Source organism: Saccostrea echinata, unplaced genomic scaffold (assembly GCF_033153115.1).
Source record: "Saccostrea echinata isolate AGI-Se365-2 ecotype Australia unplaced genomic scaffold, CSIRO_AGI_Sech_v1 ptg000047l, whole genome shotgun sequence".
NCBI lineage: Eukaryota > Metazoa > Mollusca > Bivalvia > Ostreida > Ostreidae > Saccostrea > Saccostrea echinata.
In genome coordinates this window covers 16,660,233-16,687,971 of record NW_026889796.1, presented here as the reverse complement: position 1 = coordinate 16,687,971, position 27,739 = coordinate 16,660,233, and the positions used below count along the sequence as shown (strand labels likewise).

Sequence of the window (27,739 nt, the reverse complement as noted above, 5' to 3'; positions counted from 1 at the left end):
GAATTAAATGTTCATTAAAATGTGGAAGCTTATCTTTTACACAGAAATTGATTATGTCTGCAATTGTAAACAACACTTTTAAAGTGTATCCTGATATATGGATTAGACCAGTTGGGACAGCTCTAATTTAGTCAGAACACACGTTTCAACTGGGTCACTCTTGTCCCAAAAAACACTTTTTGGGTCATATATGAAAGATGTTGATTTGTACATGTACTAGAATAAGGCTCAGTAATACAATGTTATTTAGTTCCATGTCTCTTATATTTGAATAATTTAATTCCTTTAGCACAGGAAAGAGGAAATTGCACAGTGGACAAGGAATTCTTTAGCACACCAGATTATATACGCTGCATAGCATCATATGATTATGGAATAAGATCTGGCCGTGGTGGTAATTTAACTGAAACAAAATGCAGGTAATAGGTTAAAAAGGTGAAAATGTTAAAATTCGCAGACTGATTTTTACGAGATTAAAGCGTAAACCCAAATTGGTGTCTTTTATGTTAGCGATATTAACTTTTGATATTAGATTTCAGGCCGATTATTTCAATTTTGATAAACTTAAACATCTGTGAATATTACGTGTAAAAGTCATACTAAGCGTGATTCTATTTTATTTATCGTATTTATATGTTCTGTCATGAACATGGTCAAGGCACATAATGTTATTCATGTATGTCTTCCGTCCTTTTGTCCTTCCGTCTGTTACAATTGGTGTTTAGCTCAGTTTAAGAAAACATTATGATATTTTAACTTGATTTTCACAATGATACATACTGTTCAACTGTATCATAATTTTCTAACATTGACTTTCCTCATGACATTGACGCTAGTATTCCTTATTTAGCTTTTATCTTAGTTCTGTTCAAGAAACTGTTAAAGATAATTTCATCAAACTTCACACAAAGATACAAACTGATGAGAGCTATTCAACTGTGTCAAAATTTTCTAACGTAGACCTTCACTAAGATCTCGATATTAATTATTCTGCGATTTAAACAGTTTAGAAGAAACTGTTCAAAGTATTTTTATCAAATTTCATACACCAATACAAATTGGTGAGAGCTAATCAACTGTGTCATAGTGATCTAAAACCCTAGCTTCAATTATTAGTCCCCTACCGGTGAAATCGGAGGGGACTATGGGTTTCCTCTGAGTCTCTCCGTCCGTCTGTCTGTCCGTCTGTCTGTCCCTGTCTGTCTGTCAGTCAGTCTGTCCCACTTGGTTTTCCGCATTTTTTCCCTAAACGCTTGCAGATATTGAGCTGATTTTTGGTATGTGAGTGTATCTTGATGAGTTACAGATCAAGTTTGCATTTCGTTCCGCTTCATTGATTTTTGACGGAATAACGGTCTTTTAAATTTTTAGGGGTTTTCCGCAATTTTCTTCTAAACGCTTTCAGATATTGAGCTGATTTTTGGTATGTGACTTTACCTTGATTAGTTATAGATCAAGTTTGCATTTCGTCCCGCTTCATTGATTTTTGACTGAATTATTGCATTTTCAATTTTTAACGGGAACCAGATTACACTTGCAGGTAGGTGACTAGTATTGCTAATGCAATACTCTCAGAATGCTTGTTTGTTTAGTATTCAGACTTTAGTTTTCATTTTGCAGTCTGTCTAAATTTCAAAAAAAGGTTTTCAAGATATTTTCATCAAGCTTTGTTGCACTGATAAAAATTGTGAGAGCAATTAAGGTGTATCATAATTAATTGACCTCGACCTTCCCCATGACTTTGATTTTCACTTTTTCCTCATTTTGCTCTTAATTAATATCCTATTCAATTCCACCTCATAAAATTCTATACACAGATAAATCTCTGTTAGCTCATTTTTTTCCAAATATGCAACAGAGATCATATAACTTAGTATGCTATATAAGAGATTGATTCTATATTGTTTTACGTCCCATTCGAGAATTTTTCACTCTTATAGAGACGTCACCACATACCGTTGAAGGGCTTCAAATTTAGACCTTTACTCGGCACTCAGGGCCATTGAGCAGTAAGGGTTCTTTATCATGCCAACGCCTACCGTGACACGGGGCCTCGGTTTTTAAGACCAGCAACTTTCACTTCAAAGTGCCGAGCGCTTGGCGAAGGAACAGTTGCTACCTATTTTTTTATCGACTTATGTCAGACGCGGCCATAATTCGAACACACGACCTTCCGATCACGTAGCGAGCGCTCTACCGACTGAGCTATCGTGACGGTCTATATAAGAGAAAATTAACTTGAAACAAAGAGGCTTCATTTAACTGTAAAATTAATGATCGATGGATAATCCCACAAAAGAACACATCTGCTCGAGCAAATACAACTAAATAATTTACTGACTTGCTTATTATATTAAATAACAGTAATAAAATTCATTTTTGACAGAGAATATGAAATAGAAAATTGGAGTATTATTACAAGTACTGGTTTAAAGATTTAATCCACAAAGGGCATGTGTATATTTCAGTATCAGCCCTGCGGAAGTTGTATCAGCACTGGAGGTTGATACGACTTTAGTGAATTCAAGCATATCGCATATGCAAAGAAGCCTGTATTTATAACTAAGAATGTTATTTAAAAAGGACAATTTTACTGAAGGCATCAACTCTATATTTAAAAAAGATGTCAAAATTATTCCTTTTAAATCATACTTTACTATTAGCCTAGACTAGAGAAATAAGGTAGATTTCTTTTGGTGTTGCAATAGAACATTCATATTCATATTCTGTAAACATTTTTTCTAGTTGTTTATTTTCTTTTCAACTCAGAACATACCAGAGGAGCTTAGAATGTACCAATAAACTTAACCCAGCGTGTTCTGTCGAGGATTATAATACAATGATTTCTTTGTACTATAAATCTTTAGAAAGTGCTTTACTGGATCCGTCAGAATGTCCAAGTAAGATTTTTTTTCATCATTCAAAATCTACACATTTTGTTTTTTAATATAGGGATGTCAATTTTGGCAATGATTCATATTCGAATATTCAAGGAAAGTATTCGAATATATTCGAATATTCGATAAAATAAATTAAATCTTTTTATTTTTAAAATGCAACATCCTAGCTACTGTCATGAAAGGTTTAGCGTAAGATATTGGAAGTAAAATTGTATGAAGACTTTTGTAGTTGTACAATAAGAAATTTGATATTTGTCAATGTTTGAAATAAATAATTGATTTAAATGTAGAAAAGCATAATTTTAACAAATGAAACATGTGTATTTATAGTAGCTCCAACTGAGGAACCGGTCGTCTTGCCAAAGGCAAGATAATCGTAACGGTATACTGTTCAGATTTCAGTATGTGTAATAAATTACAATTATCTGCCCAATTAGAGATATAATTATAATCTTTGATACAATGTTTTTTAAATATAAACAAATATTTCCAACGACAATTTTCCTACATAATTAACTAATTTCCCGATAATGAATATGAAATTCAGGATTATGTACAACCCAATATATAATCATTTATTCTGAAATTGAGCCCTTTACAATATTAACTACAGTCTAATTCTATTGGACATTCATTTGAATGATCAATTAAATTTGTTTTGATAAGTATACGCTTCACGTCTTTTAGACATTCTAAGGTTTTCATTTTGTTGTCCTCGATTCTAGATCCGATCGTATTTAACTAATAAAACTATGCAAGTACGTTTTGTATTATACATAAAGCATTATTGTACAATTCTTTAACACCTTACTCAAAACAAATTACATGTAATTTAGTAAATCTATAAGATAAGAAAGTAGTGAAAGAAATCAGGCGATCGAAATTAATCGCTAGTAAATTAAACAGGGATAATTCCAGCACTGTTCTAACCAAACTTTATTAATCACAGTACTTCTTTTTATGAAATCTGAAAAAACACCGAATATTCGAATATTAAATTCATATTCGAATATCAACTCATCGAATGAATATTCGAATGTTCGAATATTCGTTGCCATCCCTACTTTTTATATATTACAAATACATGGATTAAAAACGTTATCTAGACTACGGACTCAGCGTAACTTACGTTTAAATGCATTCATAACACTCATGGCTTTACGGAATTTTGTTATAATGTATCCAAAATAGAACAAAAAAAAAATCAGATTACTGTTTAATTTTCTGTTTTAGTCAATGCAAGTCTTCCTGACTTTTGTACAAGCACAGTTGACGTCATGTATTCAGTCAGTGTATTCTGCAGAGACCATTTTAAATGGATCAGGGACTTCTGTCCTTATTCAATGTAAGATGTGGTTGAAACACATTGTAATTTACTTGCACATACACCAAAAATGTCAGATACAACAAAAATAAATTATGTTAAACAAAAAGTTTTCTCACATATTTCTCCTTCATATTCATATTTATTTCATTTTTTATCCTTGGAAACGCAGAGATAATTTTGTGGAATGTGTTGTAAACTGGACATCAAAAACAGCGTACAAATGTGAGGAAAACAAAATTATGGAAATGATTTCTAATGATCAGAGAGTTTATGACAGTGTTCTCCCGGGATCAGGACTAGCCATTACAGCTTGTATCTCACGTATGTATCAGTGAAGGGGTACATGTGGAAAATATCAGTTCATAAGTAAAGATGATGAACAGATTTAAATAAAATGATTTGCTAAAACTCCAATTCACTTTCATATTATCCGTTATTATTCATATAAGAAGGAAATACTTTAAATTTTGTATTACAGAGTTCCTATCCAAAACAAGAGGTAAGCGTAGTCTTCAGAAGTATTAAATGAAATAATTTAGGTTGAAAAGATTCTAACAATTGACGTGATAGGCAAAAACTGCATCAGATTAACAAAGTACTGTAGGGTAATTTTGTTTGAAGGTTGTTCTCAAACTGAGAAAATTACTGATCAGTACTTATTTTGACGAATGATAGTTGTAAAATGGACAAATCACAGATGTTGAAAATAGCAAACACCATTTTAGTGAATTAAGCATTAAACTAAGTTGAATTCTCTGCTCTGGATGTAAAATCAAATCAGCGTTTCGAGTTTACTTTTTTTATCATTGTCCTACATTTAAGACCAACCGTAAAAAGAACTTTACAAAATATTTTGAATTAATTTTAGTAAAGAGAGTGGCTTTCACGATAAAGATGACGTCAGGCTTCTTTTGGGACGATTCGTTGCTGAATCCAAAATCCTCTTATTTTCAAGATTTGAATAAAATCATCGCTGGAAATGTAAGTACACCAACAGAATATTACTTGGTCATAAGTTACAATATTGCTATGGAAGACAACCAGTAAATTCCATTTTTTTGCAGTTTGAGAAAGCTTTTGGTGCGGTCCCGGGACTTCTCAATGTTACTGTTTCCTCCTTTAGGTGAGTTGTGATAAATATTCTCGTGAATTGCCTATTTTGCATTATCGAAATAGTCATTAATGTATCGTACTGTTTTCTTTTACAGGAAAGATACAAAATATTTGGACATGGCATTTAGATATGATAGTTCTATGTTGTCTATAGCTGATGCTACTGATGCAATCCAATTGGTCGTCCAGAATCGGACAATTTATAGACTTCAAGTGGAAAACTACTTTCTATACAGAGGGGGTATGAAATAAGGTCCCTTAAAAGAATTGCACTCTAGTAATTTGACTTGTGTGACTTGTTTTCTTATGTTGAAGCCTTCTTAATTGGAAGTAGTCTGATTTAGTTTTCGAATGCAAATAAAATTGCAGAACTAAAGGATGGCGAGTGTCCATCTACACAGAGCAACAGGGAGTGTCTCGAGGAATGTCAGATGGACAGTAACTGCACAGGGTCTGAGAAATGTTGTTATAATGGGTGTGGGCGCACTTGTCAAGAACCGGGTAAATGTTAATAAATGTTAAATCTTTAGATGTAATCTCTCTCTCTCTCTCTCTCTCTCTCTCTCTCTCTATATATATATATAAAACAAAGTAAAGATTAGTAAGTTATAAAACAAAGGAAATGGTAAAACGAAACAGCTAGCACTAAATTTAAACTACTAAACCTTATTTATTGTCGAGTACAGTAATAACTTTTTCCAAAAGCTCGCCTGACTTATCAATATCTATAGAACGTTTATGCATCACAAAGGTTTTTCGGGTTCGATTTCCGGTCCAGTCATACATTTTCTCCTTTCCTGTTAAATAATTTGGTGTTGTTAATCACCCCTGGACTTGCAGGTAAAAGTCCTGCCAGGGGTATAAGAATTAGGGTTGTATCTAAGAGGGCGAACACAATTTAAGGAGGGAGGAATGTAATAGTTTGGGCCGTGGATATCAGCCTGGGTAGCTCAGTCGGTAAAACGGTAATTATTTCCTCTAATCCGACCACACAACATTACCTGAATTACCTCAATGCAATTAACACCTTTCGTGGTAGATGTGCTAACGTGTGTTTACATAAGTGCCATGAGACGAACTAATGCCCGGCGGCGACAGAGCCCGTTTGAAAAAATATAAGGTTGTTACAATTACTTTTTTTAAAATACTTAATTACACATTTAACTTGCTTTCAACTCCAGATCACAACGTATAACAGGAATGACAATAAAAGATTTACAAATCAAATTATATATTGGGATCGAAACCCAAACATTTTATTTCAAAATGGCGCCATAATATATGTAGAGAGGACGTAATTTTTATGTAAAAATTAAAATGTCAATTCATTAATTATGAAATCGAAAATAATTGTTTATATGATTATGTTGAACGCGCTTTTAAACTTGCAAAACCCTCGCTTGATATATATGTAGGTCTTTGTATATTTTGACTCCATTATAATTGACATTTCACGATGAGTTTGAAGTCTTGAACTTTGTGAACGAAAAAGGAAAAATAACAGTAAGTCATGCATAAATACCCTTGAATAATTTCTAGACTCCCAAAAAATCGAATGATTCTAGGCCCTATTATTTTCTTATATATAACTTACATATGCTATGTACTTTTAAATAAAACAATGAAAAAAAATTTCATATATTTTCCTTCATTTTTCCTGCACTCCGGATTCTGTCTATTCCAGCCAATACTTATGGAACCGGTGAAAGCCGGTTTGGACAAATTATAATATATATATATATATATATATATATATATATATATATATATATATATATATATATATATATATATATAACATACATTGTACATGATTCCATATTCATGTCATACGTGAATATGAAATCATGGCTGATAATATACGCTGTACTTATTTATTATTAGTAATTCTCTAATATTAATTTGGAATCATTGCTAATGATATACTTGTATGTTGTACTACTAACACTACACTTTCCATAGAGTCTGGCATCCATCCTTGTGAAGATTACGAGTATATAGGACAGATAGGAGAGCAATGTTCTGAGATTTTCGCACAAAATCTGACAACAGCTTCCAACAGGGAAGAGTTCTGTCTGTAGGCTTCTTTTAGAGTTTCGTAGATTTTTGTACGCTTGAATTCCTAAATTCCTAAAACTTTTAAATGCAAAAAGTCAAATAACGTGATTAAAATATAATTTCTTAATAGGACGAGAAATTTTTTATAGCATTTTTATTTTGAATAATACCATTACATGTGTATACTTTGTATATGTTACATAAATCTATTTTATGGTGTTCTTTACATTGTTTTCTTTTTTTAGCGTGACTGAAAAGTTCTTGACGTGTGTATCTGAAGGCATTTCAACGGAAAAAAATGTTCAATGCTTGCAAGATCAACTCACTGCAGCTATCAAAACATTCGGACCTATAATGAAATCAATGATGAAGCTTCAGTCTGATCCTGCTGATTGTATGTTAATATTACGTTTATAAAAACCTTTAAAATAGCATATTTTGGAAACATTTTGTCATAAAAGAATGTATTTTGCATATTGGATAAAATGTTATCAGCCCATTATAGCATTCAACTCCAAATGGATAGCTATATGTGAAAGATAAGTGGTAAGAATGACTTAAAATACTTGTTAAATATTGGATAGAAAGGAGTTAATATGGAATATCCCATGGTTTGCGGTCGGATGTGATTAATTTTTGTACGAGTTTTTATAAAACATGCAACGAGTTGGGAGATTCTTTTCCTTTTCACATCTTTAACACATAGCTATTTCATGTTTTACTCATAGACTAGATCAAACTCACGCAAAAACCATTGTGTGTCACAACCTTGAATACGAAAACTATATCGTTTGACTAGAACTACTGTATAAAGTAGTAAACATTAAATAAAATGAAATAAATGAGGTTTGTTAAGAATATGAAAAGACTCATTTCACTGTGTTAGAAATTTTAACAACGTAAGCGAAGAAGGAGCTTAATCCTGCAATTACCTATCAACAGCTTATCTTATATCGATGTAAGTTCTTGTAGTTGATATTAGTATGCTTCATTTTCAGGTTATGAAGACTTGACTACACGTAAGTATGATATAAAAACTTTGTAAAGATACAGATGGGCTATGTTCTCTTAAGTAAGTGTGATATAAAACCTTTGTAAATATACAGGTGTGCAATGTTCTCTTAAGTAAGTGTGATATAAAACCTTTGAAGAGATACAGGTGTGCAATGTTCTCTTAAGTAAGTGTGATATAAAACCTTTGTAGAGATACAGGTGTGCAATGTTCTCTAAAGTAAGTATGATATAAAACCTTTGTAAAGATACAGATGGGCTATGTTCTCTTAAGTAAGTGTGATATAAAAACTTTGTAGAGATACAGGTGTGCAATGTTCTCTTAAGTAAGTGTGATATAAAACCTTTGTAGAGATACAGGTGTGCAATGTTCTCTTAAGTAAGTATGATATAAAAACTTTGTAAAGATACAGATGGGCTATGTTCTCTTAAGTAAGTGTGATATAAAACCTTTGTAGAGATACAGGTGTGCAATGTTGTCTTAAGTAAGTGTGATATAAAACTTTTGTAGAGATGCAGGTGTGCAATGTTCTCTAAAGTAAGTATGATATAAAAACTTTGTAAAGATACAGTTTGGCTATGTTCTCTTAAGTAAGTGTGATATAAAACCTTTGTAGAGATACAGATGTGCAATGTTCTCTAATGTAAGTATGATATAAAAACTTTGTAAAGATACAGTTTGGCTATGTTCTCTTAAGTAAGTGGATATAAAACCTTTGTAAATATACAGGTGTGCAATGTTATCTTAAGAAAGTATGATATAAATACTTTGTAAAGATACAGATGGGCAATGTTCTCTTAAGTAAGTGTGATATAAAACCTTTGTAGAGATACAGATGGGCTATTTTCTCTTAAGTAAGTGTGATATAAAAACTTTGTAGAAATACAGATGGGCTATGTTCTCTTAAGTAAGTGTGATATAAAACCTTTGTAGAGATACAGGTGTGCAACGTTCTCTCAAGTAAGTATGATATAAAACCTTTGTAGAGATACAGGTGTGCAATGTTCTCTTAAGTAAGTGTGATATAAAACCTTTGTAGAGATACAGGTGTGCAATGTTCTCTTAAGAAAGTATGATATAAAACCTTTGTAAATATACAGGTGTGCAATGTTCTCTTAAGTAAGTGTGATATAAAACCTTTGTAGAGATACAGATGTGCAATGTTCTCTTAAGTAAGTGTGATATAAAACCTTTGTAGAGATACAGGTGTGCAATGTTCTCTTAAGAAAGTATGATATAAAACCTTTGTAAATATACAGGTGTGCAATGTTCTCTTAAGTAAGTGTGATATAAAACCTTTGTAGAGATACAGATGTGCAATGTTCTCTTAAGTAAGTGTGATATAAAACCTTTGTTGAGATACAGGTGTGCAATGTTCTCTTAAGAAAGTATGATATAAAACCTTTGTAAATATACAGGTGTGCAATGTTCTCTTAAGTAAGTGTGATATAAAACCTTTGTAGAGATACAGGTGTGCAACGTTCTCTTAAGAAAGTATGATATAAATACTTTGTAGAGATACAGATGGGCTATGTTCTCTTAAGTAAGTGTGATATAAAACCTTTGTAGAGATACAGGTGTGCAATGTTCTCTTAAGTAAGTGTGATATAAAACCTTTGTAGAGATACAGGTGTGCAATGTTCTCTTAAGAAAGTATGATATAAATACTTTGTAGAGATACAGATGGGCTATGTTCTCTTACGTAAGTGGGATATAAAACCTTTTTAGAGATACAGGTGTGCAATGTTCTCTTAAGTGTGATATAAAACTTTGTAGAGATACAGGTGTGCAATGTTCCTCAAAGGAATAAAATAAGTGTGATATATGTATAAAGACCACAGAAACAGAGTAAAATCAAGGAAGTTTTTCTTAAAGCTTTTGACGAAATCAATTAATCTTTCTTTGATAAGGAGTTACAAACGTCACTGACTTAAATAAACACATACTTATATACTTTCGTATATCTTTTCAATGTATTTGAAAATTTAAATTTAAATAATGGTTAATTCTCCTCATACCATTCTTATGATCGTTTTTTTTTTTATATTTTCAGAAATATCGACAACATTGGAAATTACCACTCCTCAAACATTTACAGACCCTTATACAACAACTCAATCTGTATTACTTCGCTACTGTCGAGACAGTAACACAATTATTTCAAAGGGTTGGAGATGTGTTGTTCCTGTAGTAATGAATATTACCACAGCCAGGAACTTTGCGGAATATTGCAGGTAAATTCTCAAATATTCTGGTAATGATTTGAAGATAACCTTTTGAAAATACTTTTGATTTCAAACGACATCTTTTTTTCAGCCTTGTTGATGTGGTGTATATATGTATAATGGATGGAATGGCGGCTGATTACAACTTGACTTGTAGAAAAAGTGATAAAGAATTTGCTATTGACTTGTTTAGTCCTATGTTTAAGACTGCATTCAACTTGAAGTACAATCCAGGAGACTGTGAGTATTTTTTTATTAGTTGTTGTACAACAGAAAGGCTAAACATTCTTCATCCTACTATCAGTCTATATCATTTTGTAAATTACAAGAGTTGCAAAAGAAAATTGACATTGGTATGAAAATGGCACTAGATAATAGATGTACATTTGACAAAATTACTAACGCACCACCAAAGAAAAATTATATTTAACTTTTTAAAAATTGTTTACGATGTATTTGATATATAAAAGAATTTTTAAAGTGAAAAGTAAGTCATTCAAATGTCTAAACTATTAGATAAATACAATGTTAACTGAGGCATAACTTTTTATAGGAAACATGTCATGGTTACTAAAATAGACATTTCTGTGAAATACTATCAGAACGCTAGTCCTCCAACAGTTATTGTCTGATTTGAATGTAACTTGGAATACAAGTAGATTACAATGAGGCACATAATTGTCTCTTTTTTTTTTATTTTGATGAACGATGTTGCCACGGTTACTAAAAATAAAAAGTTCTGTAAAATTCTTTCAAAAGTTTACTCCTTCTGCAGTTTGGGTTTGATTTCAATATTAACTTTGCAACGAGTAGAATACACTATGGTACAGAATTCTATGTAATGGCTTTTGATTTCGATAAAAATTTATGTGTAATACTATCAAAACGCTACTTCATCTATAGTTTTGGTCTGATTTTAATACAACTTGGAATACAAGTAGATTACACTGAGGCACATAATTTTTTGCATCATTTTAATTTTATTTTGATGAATGATGCTGCCACGGTTACTAAAAATAGAAAGTTCTGTAAAATTCTTTCAAAAGTCTACTCCTCCTACAGTTTTGGTCTGATTTCAATATTCTTTGCACACGAGTAGAATACACTACGATGCCGAATTCTATATACATGTAATGGTTTTTGATTTCGATAGAAATTTCTGTGAAATGCTTTCAAAACTCTACTCCATCCACTGTTTTGGTCTGATTTCAATATAACTCGGCACACAAGTAGACTGCATTCAAATACATAAATCTCTTCATCAGTTTTTGATTTCGTTGAACGGTTTGCCATGGTTACTAAAAATAGAAATTTCTGTGACATACTTTCAAAATGCTACTCCTCCTACAGTTTTAGTCTTATTTTTGTATTTGGCATGCAGGTAGACAACATTGAGATACATATATGTAATTGTTTTATCGGTTTTTTTTATGATGTTGCCATCGTTACTAAAAGTAGAAATTTCTGTAAAATTGTTTTAAAAGCCTATTCCTCCTACAGTATTAGTCTGATTGCAATGAATCTTGCCACGAAAAGAGACTAAACCAAGATTCATTGTTCTTTTTATCGCCGTTGCAAAGTTTCAATTCCAAGTGCTACTTTTCTCTTCGTTTGTTGTAAGTATAAATCAGTAGCGCTACAGTCTCGTCAGAGATTCTGGTTAACTTTGACAAACGGTATTGCCTTGGTTACCAAAAAAAAAAAAGAAATTTGTTTGAAATTCTTTCAAAATGCATTTCCTCCTACATTTTAATCTGATTTCAATAAGATTTTATGCGTAAGTAGTCTATACGGTGATACATAATTCTCTATATCGGTTTTTGATTTGACAAACACTGTTGCCGTGGTTACTACAGTGGAAACCTGTTTGAAATTCTTTCAAAATGCTTCCTCTTCTACAGTTTTGGTCTGGTTCAATAAGACTCGGTGTACTAGTAGGCTCAACAAAGATGCATAATTCTCTATATATGTTTTTGATTTGGATGACGTGTTTTCAAAACGCTACTCCCTCTATACTTTTGGTTTCATTTTAGTTAGATTCGGTGCACAAGTAAACTATAATCAGATACATAATTCTATAATTATTTTTAAATTTCAAATACAGGTGTTGCCATTGTTCCTAAAAATAGACATTTCTGTGAAATTCTTTCAAAATGCTATCCTTTCTACAGTTTTGGTCTGATGTCAATAAGATTTGGTACAGAAGGATACACAATTCTTTTCGTCAATTTTTGATTTCAACAAATGATGATGCAATAGTTACAAAAATAAAACAAATCTTTGAAATTCTTTCGAAACATTACTACTCCTACAGTTTTGTTCTGATTTCAATTATACTTGGTACAAATGGAGACTCTTGTCTCACCAAAAAACGCCTGGTTTTTTTGGTTGAGGTGTTTTTGTGGAGTTGGGACATGGATTTGTTTGTGTATATGTGTTTTATATAGTGTGTTTTTGTGGAGTTGGGACATGGATTTGTTTGTGTATATGTGTTTTATACATTGTTTGATTGCTTTTTTGTTACAGTTTATTTTTTCGTCCAAAAAAAAAGAAAACTTCCGTCAAGATTAAGAAAACAATGTTCAATGAATTTAAGCACTCCTTCTACAAAATTAAAACAGCACAAATAAATATTCATTTATCTTGACATGTGTTTTACATAGGATTAGAATTTTTATCAGATACAGTTTATTTCAGGTTTTGCGCATGAAACCACATTGAGTACTTTTCCATGGATATCAACAGAGCCTACGACATTATTACCTACCATTTCAACCACCATAGCAACAATGACTACGGCCTCGACTCCCTCCCCATTATTAGCTAAATGCAGCGATAGAGACGTAATTCTGTCCAAAACTTTACCTTGTGTTCTTCCAAATTTTGTCCACATCACAGCAGCAGAGAATAAGGAATTTTGCAGGTATATCACACAGTGATATGTGATATGACTGTGATCTTTTAAGCTCACCTGATTTGAAAGATCAAGTGAGCCTTTTGATCCGACTTTTGTCAGCTGGCGTCTGTTAGAAGATCAAATTTTATATAGGAATACCCGGTATATATTGTCAAATCTTTATAAATCTTCTTCTGAAGAACATTAGAGCTATCGTGGATATTCATATTAATATAGAAGCATCCTCAGATGGTGTAAATTTAATTATGATCAACTCATGCCCCCCACCCTCATCCCGGGGGTACAATGGGGCCAAAATAGGAGATCAAAGTTTTACATTATAATATATAAGAAAATATCTTTGAAATCTTCTAAAATCTATAACAGAGTCATGGATAGTCTTAATGTGCAAGCATTCTTAAGTAGTGTGGATTCAATTTTGTTAAGATCAGGCCCCCAGAGGAAGGGTTTGTCTTTATTTAGGGGATCAGAGTTTTATAAGGAAATATGTAGGAACAAATACTTTTCAATATTAGCATGGCGATACTGTATCACACCATTACGCAAACATTCTTAAGTTCTGGCGGTTAATTTTTTATCTAAGTTATGGACCCTGGGGTTAGCCGAGGCTAGAATCTGAGATCAGATTTTATAAAATACTGGTGAAAAGGGGAAAATCTTCTCCTTCAGAACAGTTAGGTCATGTTAGTCAAATTGATATCAAATCATTTAAAAGTTACATGGATTCAAGCTTGTTAAATCATAATCCATTGAGGCTAGTTTGGGGTCAAATATGAATCAAATATTTATTGGAAAAATGCAGGAAAAATCTTTTAAAATCTTCCTTTGAAGAACCGCAGGGCCAGGCTGATAAAACAATCTAAGGTCATAGTGACTCAGTGGGCGTTGTAGCCCGATGTTAATATTATAGACTATTGATTTTATGTTTTTATGTCCAATTCTAGAAAGGAGATGCGAGCGATAAGCCTTCAGTGTGACAAACATGAAGATGAAAAAATAAATTTTAATTATATCAAAATTTTCTTTGACACGTCGTCTAATACTAAAATATGCTTTATGTAAAATCTCTACAATTTGCCAGAATCCCTCAAAGATTGAAATTATTTGCCTGTGAAGTATTAGACACACACTAAAGCAGACAAAAAGGGTCATTTTCTCATACTATAACACTATTTTTCGATATGAGTGGGTCTTCGCTCCACCTTTTTGAAAGTTATTCCTCAAAGTTTGCATAAAAATATACATTTTTTGATTACCAAAAATATGGAGCAATGACCCACTATACCTTAAAAATATACTTTTATGACATAACATTCGCATCTTTTCGAGAAATACTTGAAGTCCATAAAGTCAAGGGTCATATCACAAACATGATTTAAATGCCACTCTTCATCAGGACTTGTGTAGTCTAGTGGTTAGCGTGCTAGTCTCGAAAGAAAATGATACTTAGGATTTTTATTGCTAGGGTTCGAACCCAACGAACACCACATTAATTTTTCTAATAAAAGAGTAAATTTTGCCGAGAAAATTTTCCTCAGAAAAGTTTTGTTTATCATAATTTCATAAATTTCAATAATGAGAACTTTACTCTTAATACTAAATTCACAAACTGAACATGATTTTGATATATCTGAAGCTATAGGCTTTCTGCACGATATGCTCGCCCATCTCCTTTCACTCATATTAGAGATGTTATCATATACCAGTGAAGGACCATTGAGTTGTTAGGGTTCTTTATCGTGCCAATGCCTGCCGTGACACGAGTCCTCGGTTTTTAAGGTCTCACCCGAAAGACCTGCAACGGGCGCGTGGCAAAGGAACAGTTTCTACCTATTTTTTAACTACCTAGGTCAGTTGCAACCGGGGTTTGATTGATTGATTGATTGTATGTAGTAAATAATTAGTGTTATGAACCGTTTATGTTTGTGTAGAATGAATATAGAGCTAACGAACAGTATTCAAGCTCAAAGTCCATTCAAACTATACGCATGAGGAGCAAAACAAACAAGGACGTCCAGAACATCAGAGCTGGGATCAGGTGCCTTGGATAAGTTAGCATCGCCTGCCGACCGGTCGCACCCGCCGTGTGCTCCTTGTCATGATCGGGTAAACGGGAAAATCCGTAAAAATTTTAGTGTGTAATAATGGCCTAACACTATGAAAAACGTCAGTCAGCATTTGACCCAATGATAAATTTTATCTCCCGATAAGGTCACTGTATCGACCATAGAACTTGCGAAATGATGACTTCAAACGAAACTGTTGATATCCTTGTTTCATCAACTTGTTGGTTAGTGACTTGCCTCGTTTTAAAAATTGATGATACGTAGTGCATGTTCTCGCGTATCGAACCAACTGAAAGATATTGTCTTTATAATAATAATGATTATTTATGTCATAATGTTTGTGTTTCAGAATTGTTGACCTTATATTTGTCTGTATCATGACCGAAATAGGATCAGAGTATTCTGTCCTGTGCAGGGAAAATGACAAAGAAGTAGCCATTGCATTTTATGGCCCTACTCTTCAATCCGAACTAAGCCTTATTTCTAATCCTGTCGACTGTAAGTAAACTGTCAAAATGATGTGATCTATATAAATTTTCATCAAATTTAATAATAAATAAAAAACACATATAGCTTTGTTTCCTAACAAAAGATATGATAAAGCCGAAAAAGAACAAAAATTTAAAGCTTAAACTTGGAGTCGACATAAGCAAATTTTTATTTACCGGTAAATGTTTGTTGACTTGTTATAAAAGACTAAAACAATGCCTAAGAATGAAAATTATACTGCATGTATTTTTATTTGTTTCTTTTTTTTCATTGGAATCACCAGTAATATTGTTTTAAAGATTTTTTTTGTAACCACACACCTCTTTAAAGGAACATTCTTCACAATCTCCGTCCTTCAAAAGGATATTTAATCACATTACAAAGATATTCATTTATTATCATATAATAGGGTCACAAGTAAATGTACTGTTTGAATCCGCATAGCTTTTTAATGAACTTTTTTCATCGGAAATTACTTTTAGACCGTAATCAGATGACATAGTACATGTATAGACAATTTGAGAGTTCACTTTCTATGAATGTACAACTATGATAAGAATGCCGTAGTAGGTTAGAAGTCGACAAATCTTTTGCATTTTGGAGTATGTTTTATAATAGAATAGTATGACACTTCGCACTTAACTTCCTATATTACGAATAGAGATTTTGTTTCATATAATTTTCAGGTACAGAGTTATATTTTGTCTAAATAAAAACACATGTAAATTAATTTCATTTTCCTTCATTGATAAAATATCAATTCAACTTGTTTGCCTTTAAAATGCATGTGTGTTTTAACATTTTAAATCAAGAAAGTATCGGTACTAAGAGAAGATAATCAATCCTTAAGATCAATACATCAAATCAAAATTATGGAATTTACAGGTTATTCAAAAACTTTGAGCACAGGAACAATGCCATCAACATCACCATTTTCTACGGAACCAAGCACAAAAACTACAGAAACCATTCAAAGTACCTCAACTGAATTTTTATCCACAACGAGGACTTCTCAAAAGTTCGAATCGACGAAAATGACGACTCTTTCTTCAAAAATAACACCAACAACAGTCACAAGGCCACCGTTTTCTGGAAAATGTCGTGATAATCTTGTAGTTTTGTCAAAAGGCTGGCAATGTACGTTGCCATTATTTTTGAATGTTACAACTGCCGGTAACTTATATACGTTTTGTAGGTGAGTTTAAATACAAGTACATTTGATTCATTTCAAAACAGTTTTTCAAACTGGAATGAACAGATGTAATTTGTTCAAATATTAATGTTTCAGTTCTGTTGATATGATATTTGACTGTATAATGGGTGGAATTGAATTGGATTATGGAGTAGAGTGCACAGAAGAAGATAGGGATAACGTTACATTTTTCTATACCCCAAGTCTGCAATCAGCCATGGCATTGAAATATGATCTTAAGGAGTGTAAGTCGATCTTAAATGAGATGCAGAGGTCTATACTGCCATCAGTTTTTAGGTCACCTGAGTCACTCAGGTGACCTATTGCTATCCGTTCTCGTCCGTCGGCGTGCGTCGTGCGGTGTGCGTCGTGCGTGGTGTGTTAACATTTGAACATTTTTAGCTTCTTCTCTGAAACCGCTTAACCAATTTCAACCAAATTTGGCATATAGCATCTATGGGTGAAGGGGAACAAAAATTTTAAATTTCATGGTCCCTGCCTCCCTGAGGCCTGAGGGGTGGGGCTAAAACCACCAAAATTAATGCAATCTTTAAAAATCTTCTTCTTTACTCCTGGACATCAAGCAGTCATACTGTTGGCATCATTGTAATAAGCATTGAGCCCTCTACCAAAATTGTGAAATTCATGACCCCAGGGTCAGAGGTTCTGGTGCTAGGGCGGGCTATATAGATCATGTAGTGAAAGTTCATTATTTCTTTGAAAATCTTCTTCTGTGCTCCTGGGTATTAAATAAAGTAACTAAGTACATAGTAATGAAGAGCAAGAGTGCCTCTTCCAAAATTGTGAAATTCATGGCCCCTGGGTCAGGGGTTCTGGTGTTAGGGCTGGACTCTATTGATCATATAGTTAAATGCATTAATTCTTTGAAAATCTTCTTCTGTGCTCCTGGGTATTAAATAAAGTAACTAAGTACATAGTTATGATGAGCAAGAGTGCCTCTTCCAAAATTTTGAAATTCATGGCCCCTGGGTCAGGGGTTCTGGTGTTAGGGCTGGGCTCTATTGATTATATAGTTAAATGCATTAATTCTTTGAAAATCTTCTTCTGTGCTCCTGGGTATAAAATAAAGTAACTAAGTACATAGTTATGATGAGCAAGAGTGCCTCCTCCAAAATTGGGAATTTCATGGCCCCTGGGTCAGAGGTTCTGGTGTTAGGGCGGGGCTCTATTGATTATATAGTGAAAATGCATTAATTCTTTGAAAATCTTCTTCTCTGCCCCTGGGTATTAAATAAAGTAACTAAGTACATAGTTATGATGAGCAAGAGTGCCTCTTCCAAAATAGTGAATTTCATGGCCCCAGGGTCAGGGGTTCTGGTGTTAAGACGGGGCTCTATTGATTATATAGTGAAGATGCATTAATTCTTTAAGTCTTTAAAAATCTTCTTCTCTCTCCTGGGTATTAAATAAAACAACTTAGTATATAGTTATGATGAGGAAGAGTGCCTCTTTCAAAATTGTGAATTTCATGGCCCCTGGGTCAGGGGTTCTGGTGTTAGGGCAGGGCTCTATTGATTATATAGTAGAATTGCATTAATTCTTTTAAATCTTTTTCTCTGCTCCTGGATATTAAGTACATAGTTGGGGTGGGGCTCTATTGATTATATAGGGGAAAAGGCATGAATTCTTTCAAAATCTTCTTCTCTGCTCCTGGGTATTTTTCAAACAAAGGAAGTGCATGGTTATGATAAGGAAGAATGCCTCTTCCAAAATTGTGAAATTCATTACCCCTGGGTCAGGGGTTCTGGTGAGGGGGGGGGGGAGGGGAGAGGGCTCTATTGATTATATAGTGAAAATGCATAATTTCTTTCAAAATATTTTTTCTACTACTGGTTATAAAGTAAAGAAACAAGTGTATAGTTATGATGAGAAAGGGTGCTTCTTCCAGAATGTGAGTTTGTGGCCAATGGGTCAGATGTTCTGGTGTAAGGATGAGGCTTTATTTATTTGATAATATGGTGAAAATGCATTTCTTTGAAAAATCTTCTATGCTTCTGGGGATGTTCAAGGCAAACAGAGTAAAAGTTTTAATATGCAAGGGTATTTTTACCAGAATTTTGAACACCTGGACCATTTAGTCAAGTGTTCTGGTCCTGGCCAGGGCTCTATAAACTTGTATTCTGCTGAGCAAAGTTATTCCTCTTTGCCATTCACCTTTGATAATTAATCAATGTAAATAATGTATTTGAAAGCTTAATAGAATAAGAGAATTATGCAAGAAAATTTATTATATAATAAAAAAAAGTACTTTCATAGTTTTAATGACTTGAAAATAATAGATGAATAAAAATGAGACAAAAATAACTTATCTTTTTAAATGTTCTTCAAAGGCCAAGAGAGGCCATTGTGAGAAATAATAATATGGGGCTAAATAATAGACATTTTGTTAATAGTCTGCATCAGAATAGTGATAAATTGGGGGGGGGGGGGGGCAGATAGATACTAGACCAATTATTTTGTTGATGCTAATCATACTATTTTTCTTGCTTTTGGGCAACAAAGCTTCATTTATCAGTTTATGGATCCTCTAAATTGTTTTATTGTACTCAGGTGACCGTTAAGGCCCTTGGGCCTCTTGTTTACATGTACATTGTATTATAGAATAAGGTTGTATGTTTAAAGTGTTTCATTTCCAATTTACAGGCATTTTACTAAAACAGACAACATTTTCTTCTGAAAGCTCTATGAGACCAACAACAGAATCTTCGTTATTAGCAATATGTGTAGACAGCGATACAATCCTATCCGTGGGATGGATCTGTGCACTTCCACTGTACATGAATATATCTAAAGCAACCGATATGGCGGTGTTCTGTAGGTAAGCGTCTAAATTTGAAATTTTAAAAAATGAAATTTTAAAAATGTTCTCAGAGTGCTAAATTCATTCTAATATATATGTAATTTTATAAGTAAGCAATAATTCTATACTTTTTTAGTGTGGCAGATTCAGTGTATTTATGCATTATGGAAAAGATCAGTTCCCAAATCAATGTCCAATGTACAGGCCGTCACAAAGCAACTGTAATTCGTACATACAGCGCAAGTCTTCAGTCTATTTCAATCCAGTCCTTTAATCCCAGACAATGTGAGGTCCATAAAATGGAATGTTGTGTCTAATTATAATATCAATTCAAAATGTGTCTAATTATAATATCAATTCAAATGTGTTGTTTAAACTTCTTATGAAGGACATTTTAATCAAAGTATGACATGTGGAAACTTAAAAAAAGCCAATTCTTTGTATTCATTGGTAAAGTTTCAAATAACTGGTTCTGAAATACATTTGTAATTGTATAATTGATTGCAGGCTATGTAATGACTACCACTACTGAGAGTATAACATCATTGCCACTTACAAGCACCACTGACAATCCATTGTTGGCGAAATGTCAGGATAGTGCTTCCATAACGTCGGCAGCCTACATTTGTGTGCTTTCATTGTATAGTAACATGACAACTGCAGAAAACAATTCTACTTTTTGTAGGTATGATTCATTTGATGATTTTTAATGTGTATGTCTAGTCGCTACATATATACTAGTATTTCACATTAGAGAGATCGTTGAATTTAAATCACTAGTATAGTCACATTAAAGGGATTGTTGAGTTTCTAGTCACTTATATAGTCACATTAGAGATATTGCTGAATTTGTAGTCACTAATAAAGTCACATAAGAGAGATTGATGAATTTCTAATCACTAATTTAGTCACATTGAAGAGATTGTACAGTTGAGTTTCTTTTGGTGGGTTCTACTGATATTTTTAGTAAATATCTTTACCCTTACCAAACTGTTATGTTTGCTGCAGACCTGCTTACTGCAGACTTAAAGTTTGCAGCACACACTTTTGTTTGTAAGAAAACTTGTTCGCACATGATTGCTGCTAGCTGCGATCTTGTGGCAAACATTGCAGCGATCGCAAGAACATTGTAAGGATATAGATTTGATAACTTTTTTCACGAAAATATATTTATTTGTGCTTTTCCTGGATTCATAATTTGCAAGAAACTAAAAGATTTGTTTTAACTTTGATATTGCCACCGCTCTTGATCGATAGCAAACACGTTATTTTTTAGTCTTTTTAATTGGAATGCACATGTTCGAATTTATGATAGGATATTCTTGTAAAAGATAATGTAGGTTAATGTTGAATTATCATCTGAAAATACATATCTTAATTTCTTGGTTTGTCTTCATCTGCTCTCTTTTGCAGTTGATAATAAAAATCCTAGATCCCTCCAACCGTCTTTCTTATAATTAAACAACTCAGGAAAATAAAGCAATTATAGTTCTGAAGCCTACTTCTGTGTAGAAAAAAGGGTACAACGCTACCTCACCTATCTTTTTTACTAAGGAAGGTTAATGCTCATATTGGAGAAGTCAACAAGTTGTTTAAGTACCGCTAAATACTTAGCTATTTCTTACTAATGCGTATATATATATATATATATATATATATATATATATATATATATATATATATATATATATATATATATATAAGAAAAAGGAAATGCAAATTCCATTCCATGGCACTCAAGTGCTTTCTGGATTTAATCATCCGTCTTCAGGTGTACATACATTTGAAATTGAATGAAATTTGGAAACTGTGCATCTTCTTTTTCTTTTATGATTATTTATTCTTTGTGACATCATCTTTTAACTACTTTTGAATTATATATAAAAATGAAGATTTGACATATACATGTGCATGCATTTCATTTCAGCGTAATAGAAGTTGCTTTCTCCTGCATCATGAACATGATAGAAACTAATCACAACATCCGCTGTCGAAAGGAGGACAAGGAGATAATGATCACCAGCTATGGGCCTGATCTGAAAATAAATCTCAACCTAAAATTCGATCCAATTGAATGTATGTTTATAGTAAATTTGATATTTGTCCCCCGCTTTCACTGAAAGTGGGGGATATTAATTTGGGTCTGTCTGTCCGTCCGCCCGTATGTCCGTCAGTCCGTCCGTCCGTCTGTATTTCTGTCTGTTCCGTTTCCGCGCGATATCTCGAGAACTCTTTGAGCTTTCGCAATGAAATTTTGCATAGCAACTTCCTATGGCCTAAAGAAGAACCCTATTGATTTTGAGATCAAAAGGTCAAAGGTCAAGGTCATAAATTCTGTTTTAACACTTTCGTTTCCACGCGATATCTCGAGAATCCTTTAAGCTTTTGCTATGAAATTTTACATAAGAGCTCCTGTGGCCTAAGGAAGACCCCTATTGATTTTGAGGTCAAAAGGTCAAAGTTCAAGGTCGTAAATTCATACATTCCGTCTGTGTGTAATACTTTTGTTTCCGGGCGATATCTAGAGAAGCTTTTGAGCTTTTGCAATGAAATTTTATACCATAACTCCCTCTGGCCTCTCTTGCCCCGCTCAAAGTGTCCCGCCCCGTTTTTTTTATTTTTTGTATTAAAAGTCGCTTGGCACTATTTTTAGCACAGGGGTATGTGGTGAGTTATTACGTACAGGTTGTCGGCGGACTTAATATTCTAATTACATCTATTAGAACTGTTTGGTAAAGGCTAAATTAGACACGAAGTGTTGTGTAAATTTTTGACAATATCGAACGTGAATATAAACATTATATGTGACCTAATGTTTGCATTTAATTTGCTGTTTGATCAAGTGCCTCCGTGGTCTAGGGGTATGATTCTTGCTTAGCAAGTGAGAAGTACCGGGTTCAAGTCCGGGACGATCCTTTTTTTTAAATTTTTTTTTATTTAGTATTCAACATGTGAAATGACCTTAAAGGATGACTATTTTAATCAAATTTAAGATCAATAACAAATACTTAAAGTGACAGTACGGCGCATCTCATCAAAAAACTGACTTGATAAAATTTTCCGACAAGATTTGGTATTTCTTTAATGCTCATAAATGTATAAACTTTCAGAAAATTACAACAGTCACAATTAAATAATTTAGATTATTTCGTTAAAATTAATAGTTATTTATGGGACGTAAATATATACATCGCAACGTGTTCGGGGTTCCACATTCCATGCTATGCACGTATGCGTAGTTTTCATAAACAAAACAGCATGGTTAGAGAGGGAAGCCCGGTAGGCCTGCTACATTGACAAAGTCGACCAAAAAGAAAAAGAAACTGAAAATAGAACTTGAAAAAGCAACTTTCCTGACTAAAATTTAGTTTGGAGATTAATATAATCGCTGGATAAGGAAGAAACGGGAAATCGGCGACACTCGTGCAGGGCTCTCGAAGGTTCTATTCGACAGGCTTGTTGATACTTGTTATCATTTCTCATTTTTCCATCGCTTTCAAAGAAAAAAATTAGTGTAAACTCAACATAAAAATACAACTTTGACTTATAAACATGGTTGCCATTTGAAGTGCTAATTTTTTTTAACTGTGCAGAAAAATATTTTGTTTGACATTTGCCGCGATAACGTATGATTAGTTGGTTTTTCCTTTCTCGGACCCCAATACACAAAACGTCAACATTTGTACTTTTAATTCTGTCAAATTCGCCTGAAAGCAGACTAAAATCTTTACAATAATTATTTTAGATTATTTTATCAGAAAGTTATGATAATTTGCTTTTGAAAATTGCGTTTACCTAATATTCATTATAATTGTAAACTATACAGTGTAGGCACGTGTCATTTTAGAATTCACGTGGTACTAATAAACAGATCTAAGATTGCTCCAGTTTGTACGACCCTTGATTTTCCGGCAGATTCTGATTACGTTAATTTTGTTTGAGTAGAGAATATTTCTGTTTCTCAAACTGCTTACAACAACTTTATACCTTATTTCTTAGTGACATATTGGGTAAATTTGAATGAAAAAGCACACATTTTGCAGCCGTACTGTCGCTTTAAGTATACAAAACGTATACCTAAGACCATCCAAAATGATAATAAATGACATTGTTCTCGATCGATTTTTTGGACGTACTGAAGGAGAATTATAAAGGATAGAGAATATGAATTTTACTCAAGTTTTCTTGGCTGGGTTTGTTTTTTTAGGTTACACTGGAATGTTACAAAGATCGGAACGAGTCGTGAGATCCACTAGGTTTAGGAGAAGTTCCATATCACTATGCCAAGACGATGTGACGCTTTTCTCTAAGGGAATATTTTGTATGGTTCCTGTGTATAACAAGGTTATAAATGAAAATTCATCATTCCAAAGGTTTTGCAGGTACAATGTATTTCAAATCTCACGTTTTATCTTTTATTTTTCAAAATATTTATCTGTTTATATTTCATGGGGAATTCAGTTTAATACTGTTCACGACAAGAACTGTACGAGTTGAAGGGGCATCCTTACATTAGCTTAATTTCTGTTTCTATTTTTTTTACTTTTTGTATTTTTATACAAGCCTTCTTCAAAACTTTACTCTCTGTGTGATGACTGAAATGGCTGCAGAACATAATGTGTCGTGTGGTCAGTCAGAATACGATACCTTTATCACGACTCATAGTCCCAGCATGCAAACGACCATGGGCCTGACTTTCAAACCATTGGATTGTTTGATGATGTCATCTACAACAGTCGAGGGACCTACCACTACACCTACGATAGAGGCAACAACTACTCCATTTAATCCATGCCAAGATCCAGATCACATTTTTATTAACTTGATGCCCTGTATCGGTCCTGTCTTTCTCTCTTTGAAAACGGAAAGTAACTTCACTGTATTTTGTTGGTAAGCGAAAAATAGCATAACTACATATTGATAAATTTTCTTCATTTATATAATTTCCTATTTTAATCCTTGTCAGTCTTGTAAAAAGATTTTTTTTAAAAACTGTCTTTAATCGATTTGTTCATACAAGGCAAAAATTAAGTTTTATTTGAAATATTCAATTTTTTACAAGTAAAGATTTAACCAAATTCTATTTTATTAATTATTCATCAAACAATTTTTTTAAAAACAATACGTTATACTAAATTATCTGTTGCACCCACAGGATGACTTCCGACATTTTTGAGTGTCTCATAAACAAAATCGAGACTTCTTTAAATACGACCTGTTCTGGAACTGATTCTGCAAGCGCTGTTCAAGTCTATGGATCAACGATTTACAGTAAATTAACGCTGACATATAATCCAGTTCTTTGTAAGTGATTAAGGACTTGCTAATGTAATGATTGTATGGATGAAGCTAATTAATACAATAAGAATCCTTAATTTAAATATTGTAATGAAAGTTGTTGTTCTTGTTCTTGTATTAGTAACCTACAGTCGAAACTGGGAGGACTTTACTGAATTTTTATCCCCTCCGTCTTTCTTTTTCACTTTTTGCTTAATGAAAGTCTATAAAAACACTGAGATATTTGCTTGAGATTGAAATAAAAATGTAGTAGAGTGACCTGGTAATAAAAATACAAACTTATTCTGAGATTCATTATTTTTTTTAGTTACAGCAATTTACACCCCTAGAGATTTATGAAAATTCTCAATTACGGGATGTTTTACAGCTAAATTTTAGGTATTTGACAATTGGATCTCTTCTGTGCACAGAAGAGCTTCCAAAACAGGCTTGAATTTCATAGAAATTCCTCATTTCTTCTGAGCTGTGGCCTCTCATTTATCAAATACTCTTCAAAAAAATAAGGGGATTTTCTGAGTTGAGACATTCATACTAAGTTGTTGTGCATCAGTTAAACGGTTTTTTTTAGTTATTGCAGAGCAGTTTTTAGCTTCCAGGGATTTCAACCCTTTTTGTCAGTGTCATGGCCCTTTGTAGCTGAAAATATCGATAGAATTCTTATGAGGTTAAGTTAGAATTTTTTCTTTTTGTGAGTGTCATGGGTTTCTGTAGCTGAAAAATCAATAATCTATCCTAGCAGATTAGGAAGAAAATATTTTCTAATATCTGACGTAATATGTGTTGTGTTAAGAACTTGTGCAATGTGTGTATTCTTAGAAATCAGCCTATAAAGGTGCGTGTTTTTTTTCCAAAAAAGTGTTTTGCTATGAAAATAGATATACATGTAATTGAAAGATTTTTCTTGTTTCAGGTTATAAAAACAAAAGTAGCTCCGAGTCTAGTCCAACACTGCTGCCATCAGCATCGATTACAACATCTCCTTTGATAAAATCTAGTGTCGGGACTGTACATCCAAAGATATCAAGAACAGAGGCTCCATTTATCATATCCAGTCCAACATTTCTTCCTACAGCAACTACAGCACCTCTTTTGATCAATTCAACTGTATTCATTACAGTTTCTCCTTTAGTCAACTCCAGCTTATCATTGCCTCAAATTGAATCCGTAACATCTCTTTTTATCGAATCTAGTTCAGCAATGATTCCATCCAAATCTACTACAGCATCTCCTTCCACTTTCTCCAGTGCAGTATTTTATTTGACGACTGAATCTAGCACAGTCCAGACAACTGCTGAGCCAGGTCCTTGCCAAGACCTAAACAAGGTCACTCTACATGTGTTATCGTGTGCTGGGCCTATCATCTCCTCCCTTCCTTCAGCAGAAAATTCGGAAGTATTTTGCAGGTACACTGAAATATACATTTTATATCTGTACTTAAATAAAACGGGATATTTTTTACCCAGAATTCTTTTCAATGTTCTCTTGCAATTTGTCAAGCTCATTACTGCTATATCTTATAGCATAGACTTGTAATATAAATAAGCCTTATACCGTCATTACCAATGCTCCTCATTTCAACCTTCGAATCCTTTTGTTTTTAGCTTAGAACATATCTATAATTTGGCATGGAGGTTTTATGTCATCAAAAGAGAATGTAATGTGTTTGGACTGTTCCTGTTATTTTTTGGGGGTGGGGGTAGTCAAATAAGTATTTCTGAAAAAAGACGTATGTGTCGGGACTATAGTTATTCATCTTTTATGATATTTGGCCTGTTCATGTCACCGTAAAAGTATGTGCCCCTTATGTGTGGCCTTGACTTCTGAATTAATCTAAAAGAATTTAAGACAACTTTAGTGTAATGAAATAATGTTTTAAACTTAATTTATTCATTTGATTATCAAACTATATACATGTAGATAAGTTCCTCATATGTTTTTATTCAATATTTGACATATTGTAGATTGTTTCTTCAAGTCTTTGATTGCATTGTGAACAAAACAGAAACGACCTCAAACGTATCATGCTCACCAGACGATAAAGAGATCCTTGTCGAATCGATCGGATCTCAGATAATTAGTGCACTCTTAATACCATATGACACTAATCTTTGTAAGTATTAATGATGAATTTTGGCAAAATATTTCACTGTATAATATAAATATTTCTGAAAATCTGACGTTTTTCATACTAATTGTTAGGCCATTATTTACACACTGAATCGTCGACGGATTTTTCCGTTATTTCCCGATCATGACAAGGAGCACACGGCGGGTGTGACCGGTCGGCAGGGGATGCTCACTCCTCCATGGCACCTGATCCC

General features: G+C 33.2%; 1 protein-coding gene across 1 annotated transcript in view; it reads left to right on the top strand.

Annotated features, from left to right (window-relative positions):
* The window catches only part of LOC133202542 (uncharacterized), a 91,759-nt gene that overhangs the window by 5,386 nt on the left and 58,634 nt on the right, over nt 1-27,739 (top strand). Inside the window, exons 9-34 of the mRNA XM_061338378.1 lie at nt 290-419; nt 2,770-2,900; nt 4,441-4,548; nt 4,706-4,726; nt 5,096-5,208; nt 5,292-5,350; nt 5,436-5,581; nt 5,710-5,841; nt 7,303-7,417; nt 7,644-7,792; nt 8,397-8,417; nt 10,464-10,644; nt 10,727-10,875; nt 13,333-13,558; nt 15,968-16,116; nt 16,993-17,302; nt 17,396-17,544; nt 19,964-20,138; nt 20,257-20,405; nt 20,628-20,805; nt 22,048-22,196; nt 24,328-24,502; nt 24,684-25,010; nt 25,276-25,424; nt 26,329-26,821; nt 27,380-27,528. Coding sequence (XP_061194362.1) covers nt 290-419; nt 2,770-2,900; nt 4,441-4,548; nt 4,706-4,726; nt 5,096-5,208; nt 5,292-5,350; nt 5,436-5,581; nt 5,710-5,841; nt 7,303-7,417; nt 7,644-7,792; nt 8,397-8,417; nt 10,464-10,644; nt 10,727-10,875; nt 13,333-13,558; nt 15,968-16,116; nt 16,993-17,302; nt 17,396-17,544; nt 19,964-20,138; nt 20,257-20,405; nt 20,628-20,805; nt 22,048-22,196; nt 24,328-24,502; nt 24,684-25,010; nt 25,276-25,424; nt 26,329-26,821; nt 27,380-27,528 — 4,233 coding nt within the window. The remainder of the gene's footprint in view (nt 1-289; nt 420-2,769; nt 2,901-4,440; nt 4,549-4,705; nt 4,727-5,095; nt 5,209-5,291; nt 5,351-5,435; nt 5,582-5,709; nt 5,842-7,302; nt 7,418-7,643; nt 7,793-8,396; nt 8,418-10,463; nt 10,645-10,726; nt 10,876-13,332; nt 13,559-15,967; nt 16,117-16,992; nt 17,303-17,395; nt 17,545-19,963; nt 20,139-20,256; nt 20,406-20,627; nt 20,806-22,047; nt 22,197-24,327; nt 24,503-24,683; nt 25,011-25,275; nt 25,425-26,328; nt 26,822-27,379; nt 27,529-27,739) is intronic.